The sequence below is a fragment of the Theropithecus gelada genome, chromosome 10 (assembly GCF_003255815.1).
Source record: "Theropithecus gelada isolate Dixy chromosome 10, Tgel_1.0, whole genome shotgun sequence".
NCBI classification, from domain to species: domain Eukaryota; kingdom Metazoa; phylum Chordata; class Mammalia; order Primates; family Cercopithecidae; genus Theropithecus; species Theropithecus gelada.
In genome coordinates this window covers 56,110,878-56,124,700 of record NC_037678.1, presented here as the reverse complement: position 1 = coordinate 56,124,700, position 13,823 = coordinate 56,110,878, and the positions used below count along the sequence as shown (strand labels likewise).

The following is a 13,823-nucleotide window of genomic DNA, read 5'->3' as shown; positions in this document are numbered from 1 at the left end:
GAACCCCCCAAAAAAAAAAAAAAAAAAAAAAAAAAAAAAAAAAAAAAAAAAGAAATTTAAAGTAGATTTTTCTAATTCTGTGAAGAAAGTCAATGATAGCTTGATGGGAATAGCATTGAAGCTATAAATCAAAGGTGGCCAACTGTTCAGACTGTGTGCAAATAAGGCAAATGCCAAGCTGTAACCAATCCAGCTGTTTCTGTACCTCACGTGTGTTTTCTGTATATCTCTTTCCTTTTTCTGCCCATAAACATTATCTGACCATGTTGCACCCCCCAGAGTTGCTCTGAACCTATTCTGGCTCTGGGGGCTGCGTTCTTTGCTCAGTTAAACTCTGTTAAATTTCATTTAAGTTTTTAATTAAACAAGTATTTGTTGTTTAACTGAAATTCAAGTTGAACTAAGTGTCCTATATTTTAATTTGGCAATCTAATCCTGGCAATGGAAAGACCCTGAAGGAATTCGAGGCAGAGGAATAACATAATCTAAGATTTAATAAATACATTTATTTATAAAATTAAAACTGTGGGTTACTATAAATGAGTTTACAGGATTTTGAGGCACATAAATAAGTTTCAGGAGCATTTCGAGAAATTCATGATGCAAGTTCTCTATCTAACAGGTAGAGCAGTTGGTGCAGATGAGATGAGCCTGATCTCCAGCAGGCCTGGAGGAACCATGAGCTGTCTCTGCACCCCTTGTCTTCGCCTTTGCACAGTTCTTTACCGGTTATCCAGGCCTATCACGCCCAGTATTTCCTTCCATCCTGACCACATCCCTGCGTGGGAAACAGGTCCCATCAATGGTAAATATGCAGTCGTTATGCAGAGGTGGAAGCCGAAGCTCAGAGCGGTGAAGTGACCTACCCAAGGTCACACAGGGAGGCGGCACAGGACCGAGGCTACAACTCAGGTCTCTGCAACTCCAAAGCTCTTTCCCCTCTCCCTCTCTGCTCTCGGTTCTTCAAGGCATCCAGCCTGCAGTCTATCCATGCCGGAGGCTTGCAGGCAGGTCTGGGTGTGGGGCGCAGGAAGGAGCCCCCAGGGACAGCTGCTGGCCTTGGTGCCTGTCGTGTCTTCGCTGAAGCCGGGCGTGCAGGTGGCGGACCCTCCTCGCCTCCTGGGCTGTGAAGAAGGAAGCGGCGATGGCGTGCCGCAGGCGGCGGGCGTAAGCCTCCAGGAGCACCGTGGAGCCCGCCAGGAGCTGCAGGGCCCCCGCGGCCAGCGGGGCGGCTGCGCGGGGACGCCGGGCGGGTAGCAGTGGGCAGTGGGCGGAGGTGAGGCCGAGCTCCCATTGGTAGGAGCTGTGGACAGAGAGGAAGGGGCTCTCCGGGGGCGGCTGGTTGAAGAGGAAAGGGATGAAGCCCAGGACAGTGTATGCCACCTTGAGAAAGGAGAAAAAGACGGCGTCAACTGAGGGCCCCTCTGGCCACTCCCCACCTCTAGAGGAGGCTTGTCCAGCTTTCCCTGCCTTCATCTGCAAAATGGGTACAGAAATAACCCCATTTCTGTGAAGGAAGAAATGGATGGAATAAGACCTCTAAAGTATTCACTAAGGACTCAGCAAGGAGCAAACATCCATAGACAATTTGTTTTCTCTAAAATATTCTGCTCAAAGATACTAACGATAGTAACATTTGTATGGTGATTTTTATTTGGCAAAAGAATCTTTTTCAGACTCCTAGTCTCATTGGGTCCTCCTCAAACCCTCAAACCCTCCTCAAAATGCGACCAATTCAAATTTGATTGAAATTGTAAATGATAAGAAAGCATTGTGTCAAAGTTGTATTGGTAGCGTTTTGAGGAGGGTTTGAGGGTTTGAGAGGGACCTCAATCCCAGGGTTTGAGGAGCACCCAATGAGACTAGGAGTCTGAAACAGGTTCTTTTGCCAAACCATGTTGTTGGCCAGGCTGGTCTTGAACTCTTGACCTCAGGTGATCCACCCACCTCAGCCTCACAAAGTGCTGGGATTATAGGCATGAGCTACCATGCCAAGCCCCCTATTTTTTTTTATGTATGCACGAGAAATATATGACAAAATAAACCTATGTTAAATCATAAGTGAACTATTTTATACAAATACAATTAAAATTCTAAATGATAAGAAAACATTGTGTCAAAGTTGAATTGGTAGCATTTTCTGCCCTAAGGATACATAAAATAATGATGTGACTTGCAATTGATGACTATCTGAGATTTGGTGAAAAACAGTAAATCAGGAAACATACTTAGAACATTGCCTGACACATTTCTTTACTGTGACCTATGGTAAGAAATGCGACTTACAGGCCAGGCATGGTGGCTTACGCCTGTAAGCCCAACACTTTGGGAGGCTGACGTGAGAAGAATGCCTGAGCCCAGGAGTCCGAGACCAGCCTGGGCAACAGAGTGAGACACCATCTCTAAAAACATATGAAAAATTAACTGGGTGGTGGTGCATGCCTGTAGTCTCAGCTACTTGGAAGGCCAAGGTAGGTGAAGTGGGAGGCTCATTTGAGCCCAGGAGGTCAAGGTTACAGTGAGCTGTGATTGCACCATTGCACCATTGCACCACTGCTTTCTGGCCTGGGCAGCAGAGTGAAACTCTGTCTCAAAAAAGGAAAGAAAAGAAATGCATTTTACAGCACCTTGAAAGCACAGATTGTATTATAACTGAAGAAAATATTCACAAACCCATACACTCCCTTATTGTCTAAGATATAATCTTATAATTTTCCAGTCGATTCTATTTCATTTAAAAAACTGTCTATGACTTCTTAAATTGATTAAATTGATTTTGTGCAGTTTGAAAAACACTTTCTTAGTATGTAATAAGTACTTGATAAATATAAGCTGTTAATATTATTAGCTCAGAGTCTGACACTTTGATATGTTTTATGCAATGGACTTTTGTGTGAGACCTCTCTACTCAAAATTAAAAATAGAAAGATCTCTGGCAAAAGAAAGGATCGAAAAATACAACTCTTGATCTGATAGTAATATATCTGATTATAAGTCGATAGTAAATATTTCTATATCATTTTTAAAATAGTAAATATTTCAGGCTTTGCAGGCCATACAGTCTCTGTTGCAATTACTCAACTTTGCCTTTGTAGGGCAGCCACAGACAATATATCGACAAATGGCATGGCTGTGTTCTAAAAAATACCTTCTTTACAAAGACTCCGGAAGGCTATAGTTGGCTGCCTTCTGATCAAGCCCATTCCAAAGTCCTCCTCCAGTCTGATATAGACAGATGTGAGCTATTAATAACAGCCACTCTTTATTAAATATCTCTTATGTGCCATGGAGCTTACTAGGTACTTTAGGACAATATCACATTGTAAGACACAATAGCCTCGTAGGATTAGGAGGATTGATTTGATTTGTACCCATGAGGAAAATGAGGCTAGGACATGCTGCCACTTGTGATGGGTGACCTTGGACGCAAGTTATTTTAAGGTGTCTGGGTTTCAGCATCCTCAACTGCAATAGGAAGTGAAAATGGAACCCACTTCCTAGGGCTGTTGTGGGTATCCGATGAGTCCCACTACCCGTGGTGCAGGGCCCCATGGCTGATTCACGGGCTATTTCTTGGAGGCAAGTCAAATTTAATCACAAGTCAAGGGTTTAACAGACTGCCCCCCTCTCTCAAAACAACGACTCCCTTCCTTCTTCCCATCATCACACTTACATCGTACTTGACCGTGAGCGTGATGGGCACAGTTGGCAACTTCTGAGCCCAGTCCACGGTCGCCTGTGCCAGGAGGAAGGCTACATGGTCTGTGGCCACTGCCACAGCCGTGGCCACCAGGAGGAGGGCAAGCAGCCCCAGCCTTAGAAGACAACTCAACAGCTCCTCCTGTGACAGCCTCAGCCGAGCCGCCTGGAGCAGCCAGGTGGGTGGAGGGGCCACCAGGTGTGTAGCCTGGGCCTGTGCCAACCGCTGGGTCAGCTGTTGTGTGGCGTAGATATTGTCAAACCGCAGGTCTGTCAGGTAGCAATGGAGGTACCACGCCGACTCCACTAGGAGGCCCAGCATAAACAGCACTGTGACCACTCGCTGGGTCCCTAGTGCTGCTGCCCGGGCCAGGGACTCCAGGCCAGAGAAATCCTCCAGGACCTGCTGAGTGACCCTGAGCATGTGAAGGTAGAAGGCAGAGCCATTGTCCTGGGCCTCAAATGTCAAGCCCCGGCCGCCTGCCTGGCCTGCGGGGCCCAGAGTCCTGGATGCTGCGTGCAACTGTTGAGTGGTGTTGAGCAGACTCTCCAGGGAACCCTCGGTGACACACCTCAGCACCTGCCCGGCCGCACCCACGTTGGCCAGGATGTTGGGCACCACAGCAACGGCCAGGGTGGCAGTGCTGTAGGACAGGAGCAGCCGGCGTCCCTGCTCTGTGCCCAGGGTGGGCACGCTGAGTGCAAGCAGGCAGCGGACTGGGGGCACCAGGCCCAGGCTCAGGAAGACCAGGAGGCCACAGACTATGGCCACCATGGCTGAAGGTCCAGGAGGATAAAGCAGCAAGAATGCCAGCCAGTGATAAACCAGACCCGCAGCAGCAGCGGCCAGGGAGGCACACAGGAAGAGCTGGGTCAGCAGCTGGCTACAGTTGGCCGGAACAGGCTGGGAGAAGGCGTCCCAGGCAGCCTGCAGTGGGGTGAGGGCCTTCCAGAGCCCCAAGTGCCAGGACCTCCACCTGCACACAAGGAAATTGAGGGGCATCTCTATCAGGAGGTGGATGGGTGTCTGTCCACTGCCCCTGCCCCACAAACCCATCAGCAGGCTCTGCTAACAGAATCCACCCTTCTAGTTACCCACGTGGACCCATCAGAGTAACTCACTATATACCCACGTGACACAAGCTGAACCAATCAGAGCCTTCCCCAGGATTATTCTTGCTAGAACTGTCAGGGAAGAGCCCAACTCAGAGGCAGTTCCTGAGGACGTGAGGATGAAAGTCTGTCCTGTTTGAGTCCATCATTACAGTTTTGTGAAGGCAACTGATCCAAGAGAATGAAAGAGTCATGGAGCGAGAAGCACAGGTGAAAGAGAGAGAATGAGTAAGAGGAGAGAGAAGAGAAACAATTTCACTTGAATTCATAGTCTTGGTGGCTTGCTGTATGATTCTGGACCTTCTATTCTTTCTGAACTTCAGGGTCTCCTCTATAATTTAGGGGTGAGGAGGGTGGACTAGTTGGCCTGTGAGGGACTTTTATATTCTATTATCCTTATATTTATTCATTCAACAAGCGTTTATCAAGCAACGACTTTGTGCTAACCATTGGAGAAACAGGAACGAAAAAAACAAAGTCGCTACCTTCATGGGCTTGCACTATATTAAGAGCTATGGCAGAGGAATAGTAAGGAGAACTTGGATTCTGAACACATTTTATCGGCAGAGTCAACAAGATTTGCAGAGGCTGATTGGTTGTGGGGTGTGAGAGAAAGAGGGGAGTCAAGGATGATGAGGAGCTTTTGTGTCTGAGTAACTGGAAGCACTGAGGTGTCATTTCTTGAGATGAGAACTCTGTGGTCAAAACAGGTTTGAGTAGAGGGGGAGAGAGGAGGAATTCAGTTCAGAACTCTTGAATTGGAGATTCAGTTGAGCCATTCCGTGGAGGTTTTGAGAAGGTGGTTGGAAATAGAAGGCAGGAATTCAGAGAGGAAGTCAGGCTGGAGTTATAACATTGGAAGTCATTGGTTTATAGATGTCTCCCAACTTTATATCCCCACCTAAAGCTACGGTGCACGATGAGATTCCTCAAGAGAGTGTGTCACTGGGGAGGAAAGACATCCAAGGACATGCCTCAGGGCACTCCAAAGTTAGGGGCTCTTAGATGAGAAGGAACCAGCAAAGGAGACTGGAAAACCAATGTGATGCTTAGGAAGCCAAGTAAACAAAATGTTTCAAGGAGAAGGGAGTGATCAAGTACGTCAAATGCAGCCAACAGGTCAAGAAAGATGAAGACTGAGCAATGCCTGTTAGCTGCTTAGAGGTCACTGCTGACCTTGGCAGGGACAGTTTGGTGGCCTTTTGGGCCAAAACCCAACTAGACTGGGTCCAGGAGAGATGGGAAGGAGAAGAATAGGAAACACAGATATAGACAACTCTTTCCAGTAATTTCTGCAGTAAAACAGCGGAGAAATGAAGCAGTGGCTGGTCGCTACGGGAAACTGGACCAAGAGGATTCATGTAAGGTGAGGAGCACGTTTACAGGTGGGAGATCTCACCGAGAGGGGAGACATTGACAAAGGGGAGACTCCCTGGAACGACACCTGTAGGGGTGGGGGCAGAGGGTGAGACTGAGAACATGCAAGGTGGGGCTGCTCTTAGAATGGAGCAGGGGTCGTTCATCCTTAATAGCAGGTGGGAAAGCAGAGGAAATAGGTAGAGATGATGGTGAATGAACAGGCAACATGTGTACACTTGTGAAAAGTATCCTCTGATATACGCAGAACAGAGTAATGCTTAGGGCATGACCTCTGGACTGCCTGGGCTCAAATTCCTGCTCCACCACTTGCCAGCTTTGTGCCCTTGGGTACATATCATTACCTCTCTGTGTCTCAGCTGTCTCACCTGTAAAATGGTACAATAAAAGCAGGTACCTCCTGGGGTCACTTTGTTTCTGGCACATGGTAAGCATCACATCAGCTATTATCTACCACTAGAGTCAACTCCACCGGGGCAGGGACTTTGTCCCTTTTGATCACTGATATGTCCCGAGTGCCTACAATAGTGTCTGCTGTGTTGTGAGTGCCCCAAAAATATTCACTGGGAGTAGCATGACTGATTGCTTCTGTTTGCTCAGGCTGGCAGGAAGCAAGCTCAGCAGAGAAGGTAAGATGCTGGAGGAGGTGACGGATGCTTGAAGAGGAAGAAGAAAAGTACAAAATGGTTGCCCAGGAAAGTGGGAGAACAAATGAACTAGGGCAATAACATGTGCTGGGCAACACTGAGGCCCAGTTGAGGTTAGAGATCATACATTCTCTTAAGGGAGAGCAGGCAGAAAGGTTATACGGGAATATGATGATAAAGGGCAGGGAGGGTGGTGGGGAGGCTATCGCTGTGTTGGTTACAGGCAAAGCCGCTGACTTGCTCCACCATCGTCAGCTTGAAGGATAAGCATGTGACTGGGTCTAGTTGATCCAAGTACCTCTGATCCCCTGGCCACGGTGACTGGTGCAGTGATTACACCTGACTGGAGGTGCCAAGAGAGCTTTCCTCAGGGCTTTGCTGCAATGACAAAAAAACAAAACAAAACAAACAAAAACAAAAAACCCCCTGCTCTTTGTCGCCTTGAAAGCTAAGCTGGTAGGAGGGATGCCTCAAGCCTTGGGGACCACCATGTAGTGTGGATTGGCCTGGGATGAAGGCAACTCAAGGAAAACAGTGTTAGGAAACAGAGAGTCCCAGTAGCCTTGCTGGAGTACCTGGATCCAGACATTCCTGAAGCCCAAATCTATGCCGGACCACACACTAGAAAATGTCTGTTTTTCTCAAGGCAGTGCAAGATCAATCTGTCACTTGCAACTCAGTGATTCCAGACTAATACAGATACTTTTGTCAAAGGACTTCTGGGACAATAAAATGAAATAATGCATGTAAAGCACTTTACACAGTGTCTGACACAGAAGAAGGATCCTATAAAACTGCACCACTTGTTACTCTGACGATACTTATGTCAACGATGTAAATGTTCACTCGCGTCTCCTCTGTGCCAAGCTCTGTGCTGACCCCTGTGGACCCCAAGAATTAAGTCCTGGTCCCACTAAAGGAGTTCACAGTCTAATTGAGGAGACTTAAATAGATCATTAGTGTTTAAGTTCATTAAAAAAGAATTCTGAGCATGGTAGGCCTGGGCCTGGACTGGGGTGGGATAGATGGAGAGTGACCCAGTTTTACCTGGGAGTCAGGAAGGCTTCCTGGAAGAGGTGACATTCCAGCTGGGGGTGGAAGGACAAGTATCAGTTTGTAGGTGAAGAAGGGAGTTGGACATCCCTGACAGAAGGAACAGTGTGTGCAAAGGTTCTGTGCTCTGAGTGTTGGGAAATAGGGAGTTGGGAGAACCAGAACAGTGGGAAGTGGAGATGTAGTAAGGCCTGTGGGGCTGGAGTGGAGGTCACAATCTTGAAGCCCTAAAGGCTGAATCATATGCAAATGTGCTTTATTGTGGCCCACTGTGTGTGTGTGTGTGTGTGTGTGTGTAAGCTGCACCCATTTGGAAATAAGCAAGTTTCACATTAAAATCTGGGTTTCCAGCTTTTCTTGAGAAATGAGATCTGGGTTAGAGCTCCCACCTTTGCAACAGGTAACTGGAGCTGAGTATCCACTACCCGCCTTCGACAGGGGAGCAACCCTGCAGACTGCCTCCCGCTGATCAAGGAATGGTCTGTCTGCACATGCAGGTGGCCTCCCATAGGCGCATCCCCTTCCCAGCTCCCGAAGGCATTTGAATTTGGGACTAAACACCCCCTTCTACTATATAATTAATATTTGGAACACAGTAGCTTTTGGAATAATAGCTAATAATAAAAACCATTGTAAGGATTGAAAGCCAGTCCTAAGTCATATTGGATGACAATTCCCGCACGGGGTATTGAAAATGGCAGGGAAACTAGCTGCTGTTTAGTGAGTGCTTACTCTGAGCCAAGCATGTGCCAAGTCCTAAGGATGCGTTTTCTCATTCAATTCTGGCAACAGTCTTGTAGATGTCATTATCCTTACATTTCACAGATGGGGAACTGAGGCTCAGAGAGGTGAGGATTTGCCTAAGATCACACAGCCAGGGAATGGTGGAGCTGAAGATTGGGTTCATATCCATCACCCCCAACGGCTGACTGTTTTCTCACCTGTAGCCCTCAGTGTCCAAAGTTCCCAGACCTACCTGGTCTTGACAAGGTGCTCAGCTGCTCCTGGGTGGCCTGGCATGCTGCCCGAACAGCAGTGGTTTCAGGCGGGCGGTCGCTGGCAGCCGCGGCAGGTGGAGAGGAAGTGGGGGAATCGCTGGGACTTGGGAATCCCTGTCACTTCTGCTTTTCCACTCTTTAATGAAGCTCTCCTGGCTGCCTTGTCCCGCCCTTTTCGGGGTCCACCTCCCAGAGGCTTGGGCAAGCTGCCTCATCCTCTGCCCACAAGCAGGAGCGGGTGGAAGGTGTGGGAAGAGAAAAAGACAGCCTTTCCCAAGCAATGTCTCTAATCTTGGTAGCAGGAAGGTAGAATTAGCCCCATTTTACAGAGAAGGAAACTGAGGCACAGAGAAACCACATAGCTCCCCTTTCCCTCCCACTCCACAGTTGTGCGCCCCAAGGGGAGCCTGATCCCTGCTCTTGGGACTCAGGTGATAATCAGATCCCTGCCAAGTTCTGGGAGCAGTGGCTCCGGTCTCCTTCCCTAGACCCCTTTAGCCTGACTTGGACCTGGCTTCACATTTCAGCTCTGTTCCTCGCTAGCTATGAGAGCTTGGGCTGGTGACCTAATATCTCTCTGCCTGTTTTCTCCCCTTAAAAAAAGGTTAATGAGGCCTGGCGCAGTGGCTCACACCTGTAATCCCAGCACTTTGGGAGGCTGAGGCGGGTGGATCACCTGAGGTCAGGAGTTTGAGATCAGCCTGGCCAACATGGTGAAACGCTGTCTCTACTAAAAATACAAAAATTCACTGGTTTGTGGTGGTGCTTACCTGTAGTCCCAGCTATTCAGGAGGCTGAGGCAGGAGAATCGCTTGAACCCAGGAAGCAAGGTTGCAGTGAGCTGAGATCATGCCACTGCTCTCCAGCCAGGGTACAGAGTGAGACTCTGTCTCAAAAAAAAAAAAAAAAAAAAAAAAAAGGTTAATGAAAATAACGGTTAATATTTTTTGAGCACTTACTATGTATCAGGCACTCCTCTAAACAATTTCTCTTCAAATTCAGTGAACCCTTACTTTGAACATCTCTTTATGGTAAGGATGTTATTTTCATTCTTCAGCTCAGAAAACTGAGACTCAGAGAGCTACGTCGCCAACCACGCCGCTCAGCTATTAATGGCACTGCCATGATTTCTAACCAGCAGGCTGGCTTCAGGGTATACCAGTTAGCCACTGGGCTCTGCTGCTGTGGAGGGGTAATCCACAGCAGACCTCGTGATTACTTCATAGTGCAGCTGGTACTGCAAATAGTAGGTACTCAATAATGTACATTCCCCATGCACACCCTCTGCAGTTATTGCCATGCAGGTCTGCTTTCAGGCTGTTCTGAAAGCCAGTTCCTATCTGAAATGCAGACACCTCTCCAGCATGTCTGTACCTCATCACTCCCAGCAGGCCTACCCTGAGCCCCGCAGGCTCCCCCTCTGTGGGATGGACCAGTAGGGGCACAGCCATTTCCCCTTATAAGGACATGTTGCCTGGGTCACTCTCAGGCCAGAAGGGGAATGTCCTGCGGCCTGGATAGGGGAAGTGACATTCTCATAGTCACACAGCGATTGAATGGAATACCTGTGGCCAGAACCCTAACACACTTCCCAGACCATGTACCCCTCCAGGATGTTAGGCCAGCCACCAGGTCTGCAAAGAACTAAGTACATGAGGCAGATTAGCAGCAGCAAACTTGTGTACCCGCAGTGACCGCCTGCTTGGGTCATGAACAAAGCAGGATGAATGCAAATAGCAGTGAGCTGCGAAGTGTAACCCCCTCGCTCCCTCCTGTCTGGTCAGCTGTTACTCATCTCAAATTGAAGGTCAAAGCCCCTTGAAAATGAGGTCCACCACGACCAGATTTTCCAGCTTTTCTAAAGACGCCAGTCATTCTCTTTTTAATGTAAATGTCAGCATTTTTTTTTAAATGAAAGACTGCCATGCAGACCAATCTTAACAGGTCTATAGGCCAAAGCCAGCATGAGGACCATCCATTTTCACCTTCTGCAGGAGGCCTTAGTCAGGCCTGCTGTAAGGTATCTGGCTGCAAGGAGGTGTCCAGCTATTCTCCCAAACTCCAGGGGCCCTGGACTGGAGGCAGCAGACCCGAACTCAAATGCCAACTTTGCCACTGACTCTGATGTGTGACCTTGGGCAAGACACTGTCCCTCTCTGAAGTTGTGCATCCTCTGCAATAATGAGGGTAATACAGTACCTACTTTAAGGACTGTTTGAGGATTTAATGAGATAATGCATATAGAGTGTTCAATAAGCAATAGGTAAATGCTCACACCTCGATCCCTCCTGCCTGGGGGGACAGCTCTGCCGAGTGAGCCCCTGTCTGCTCACATCTGATTGTTGAGACTTCTGATGCTCACCAGGTCACCCTGGCCTGGATCCCATCACATAGCAAACTTCAGGGCATTGTGCTGGTCAGACAGAAACAGTCCTAGAAGCCAGCCACCAGCATCTGCCCAGTTTCTGCACAGGCACTAGGGAGCTGGTCGGATAAGGACCAGGCAGTTTGTTTCCAGAAGGCCTCGGGTGGATATGTAGGATTTGGGAGCGTGGGGACATAGGGAATGAACAGGCAAAAGATATTTTTGGCTTTTCTTGGTATATGTAGGCAGTTACCTCTGTCTATATAAGGCTGGCCTGACCTCAAGTCCCACAACATCCGGAAGGTGCTTCTGAATCATCAAAAATAGAATCAGCGTTGTTCAGGGGAATTTGTGGGTGGAGGATTCAGAGCCATAAGACAGAAGAGGAAGAGGAAGAGGTAAGCCTTCAGATCTTCCTGGAGAGCCTGGCCTGGGATCAGAATGAGAGATCCACAGAGCATTATTTGCAGTAGAGATGGACTTTTGCCATGTTGCCCAGGCTGGTCTCAAACTCCTGGGCTCAAGTAATCTGCCCACCTCAGCCTCCCAAAGTGCTGGGATTACAGGCGTGAGCTACTGCACCCAGCTGCATAGAATATTAGAGTCATTGAATTCTTCAGCCTTCTTCAATGTTGCCACTGTCCAGATGGTTTGAGAGTACAGAGAACAGCCAAAATCTTCCTATACTGCTGGTGCTATCCAATAGCAACAGTATGCGAGCCAACTCAAACTGAATGCATAATTTAAACTTTTCTAGTAGCCCTACTCAAAGTCCACTGATTCCAATGTTAGTCTCATCTAAAAACATCCTCACAGAAATATCCAGAATAATGCTTGACCAAATATCTGAGCACTATGGCCCAGCCAAGTTGATACATAACATTTTAAAAATTTAAAATATTGAATTTTTAAAAACAGAAATTAATTTTAATAAAATATTTTACTCAATGTAACATATCATAAATATCCTTTTAACATGTAAATAATATAAAAATTGACAGGATATTTTACACTTATTTTCTCATATTACAATTTTCTACTTATGACAAATCTCAGTTTGAACTAGCCACATTACAAATGTTCAATAGCCACTCATAGCGAGTGGCTACTGTGTTGCACAGGGCACTTATAGACCATTTCCATCATTACAGAAAGTTCAGTGGGTAGTGCTGCTCTAGGTCATTAGAACCCATGACCGCTAATGCTGAAATAGACCTCCCAGATCATGCAATTCAAAGGTCATAGATTCAAATACTTTCACAAGCCAGGAAAGTGACAGAGTTGAACAAGGAGAGCCAGTATAAGACATTAAAGAGTGGTGGGGACTGAGGCTGATGAATGCTTATGTTCCAACTTAAGATTTCCTCCACAAACTACTCAGCTCCAAACAATTGTTGCCAGATGCCAGTGAGGGTCTCATATTGTTAGATCTGGTATTGTCCTTTCCAAGAGAAGCAGAAATCCAGATTTTTATGTGAAATCTCCTACATTTTAATGACTAGCAAATAATAACTTAAAATTCACCAGGGGTCAGGCACAGTGGCTCACGCTTATAATTTCAACACTTTGGGAGGCCAAGGCAGGAGGATCATTTGAGGCTCAAGAGTCTAAGACCAGCCTGGGCAACATGGAGAAACACCATCTCCACTAAGAACAGAAAAATTAGTTGGGCATGATGGTGTGCACTTCCAGCTACTCTGGAGGCTGAGGTGGGAGGATCACCTGAGCCTGGGACATGGGGGTTACAGTGAGCTGAGATCACACCAGGCCAGTGCACTCCAGCCTGGGCTGCAGAGCGAGACCCTGTCTCAAATAAAATAAAATAAAATAAAAGTTAAAAAAAAACCTCATTGGGAAGAGGACAAACAAAACTTGGCTGAGGGCTGGCACCAGATTTCAAGCTCTGATGTCTCAACCCTTTGTGCCATACTCTTCTCAAAGCTTGTTTCTCCAGACCCCTCCCCATGCTCCTCCTCCCTGCCCTGCATCCGGGAGGTGGACCTGGACAGGCTGCATCAAAGCCCCCCTTGCATTCTGGCTCCTGTCGGTACAACACATAAAATTTCATGTGGCAAGCTGGCTGGGCTGTGGTGCCTAGAGATTTAGTTATGCATCACTCTTGATGTTTCTGTGCGTATGCTTTGAGATGAGATTACCATTTGAGTAAGTGGGTTTTGAGTAGGGCGGATCACCCTTCAGAACGTGAGTGGGTCTCATCCATTAGTAGGAGGCCTGAATACTGCAACAGACTGACCCTCCCTGAGCAAGAGGACTCTCTGCAGCAGGCAGCCTTCAGGTTCCAACTGCAGCACTTTCTTGGCTCTCCAGCCTACTGGTCTCCCCATCAGATTTTGGACTCGCTAAGCCTCCACAATGGTGTGAGTCAATTCCTAAAAGAAATCTTTCTCCTTCTCTCTTGATAAGAAACACACACACACACACACACACACATGCATGCACACCCTGTTTGTTGGTTTCTCTAAGGAGCCCTGACTCCCCAGCAGAAGAGCTGAGGGATGGAGGAGAGGAAGAGCCCTCCCCTTCCTGCAGTCACCAAAAGCCAGCTGTGTC

General features: G+C 47.6%; 1 protein-coding gene across 1 annotated transcript; it reads right to left on the bottom strand.

Moving 5' to 3' along the window:
- Positions 1-491: 491 nt before the first annotated feature.
- OCSTAMP (osteoclast stimulatory transmembrane protein) lies at positions 492-8,913 on the bottom strand. Its single transcript, XM_025400149.1, is given in 5 exon segments — positions 492-963; positions 965-1,026; positions 1,029-1,383; positions 3,674-4,676; positions 8,866-8,913. Coding segments are annotated over 5 exon segments (1,698 nt in total). The 5' UTR covers positions 8,910-8,913; the 3' UTR covers positions 492-729.
- Positions 8,914-13,823: the final 4,910 nt, after the last annotated feature.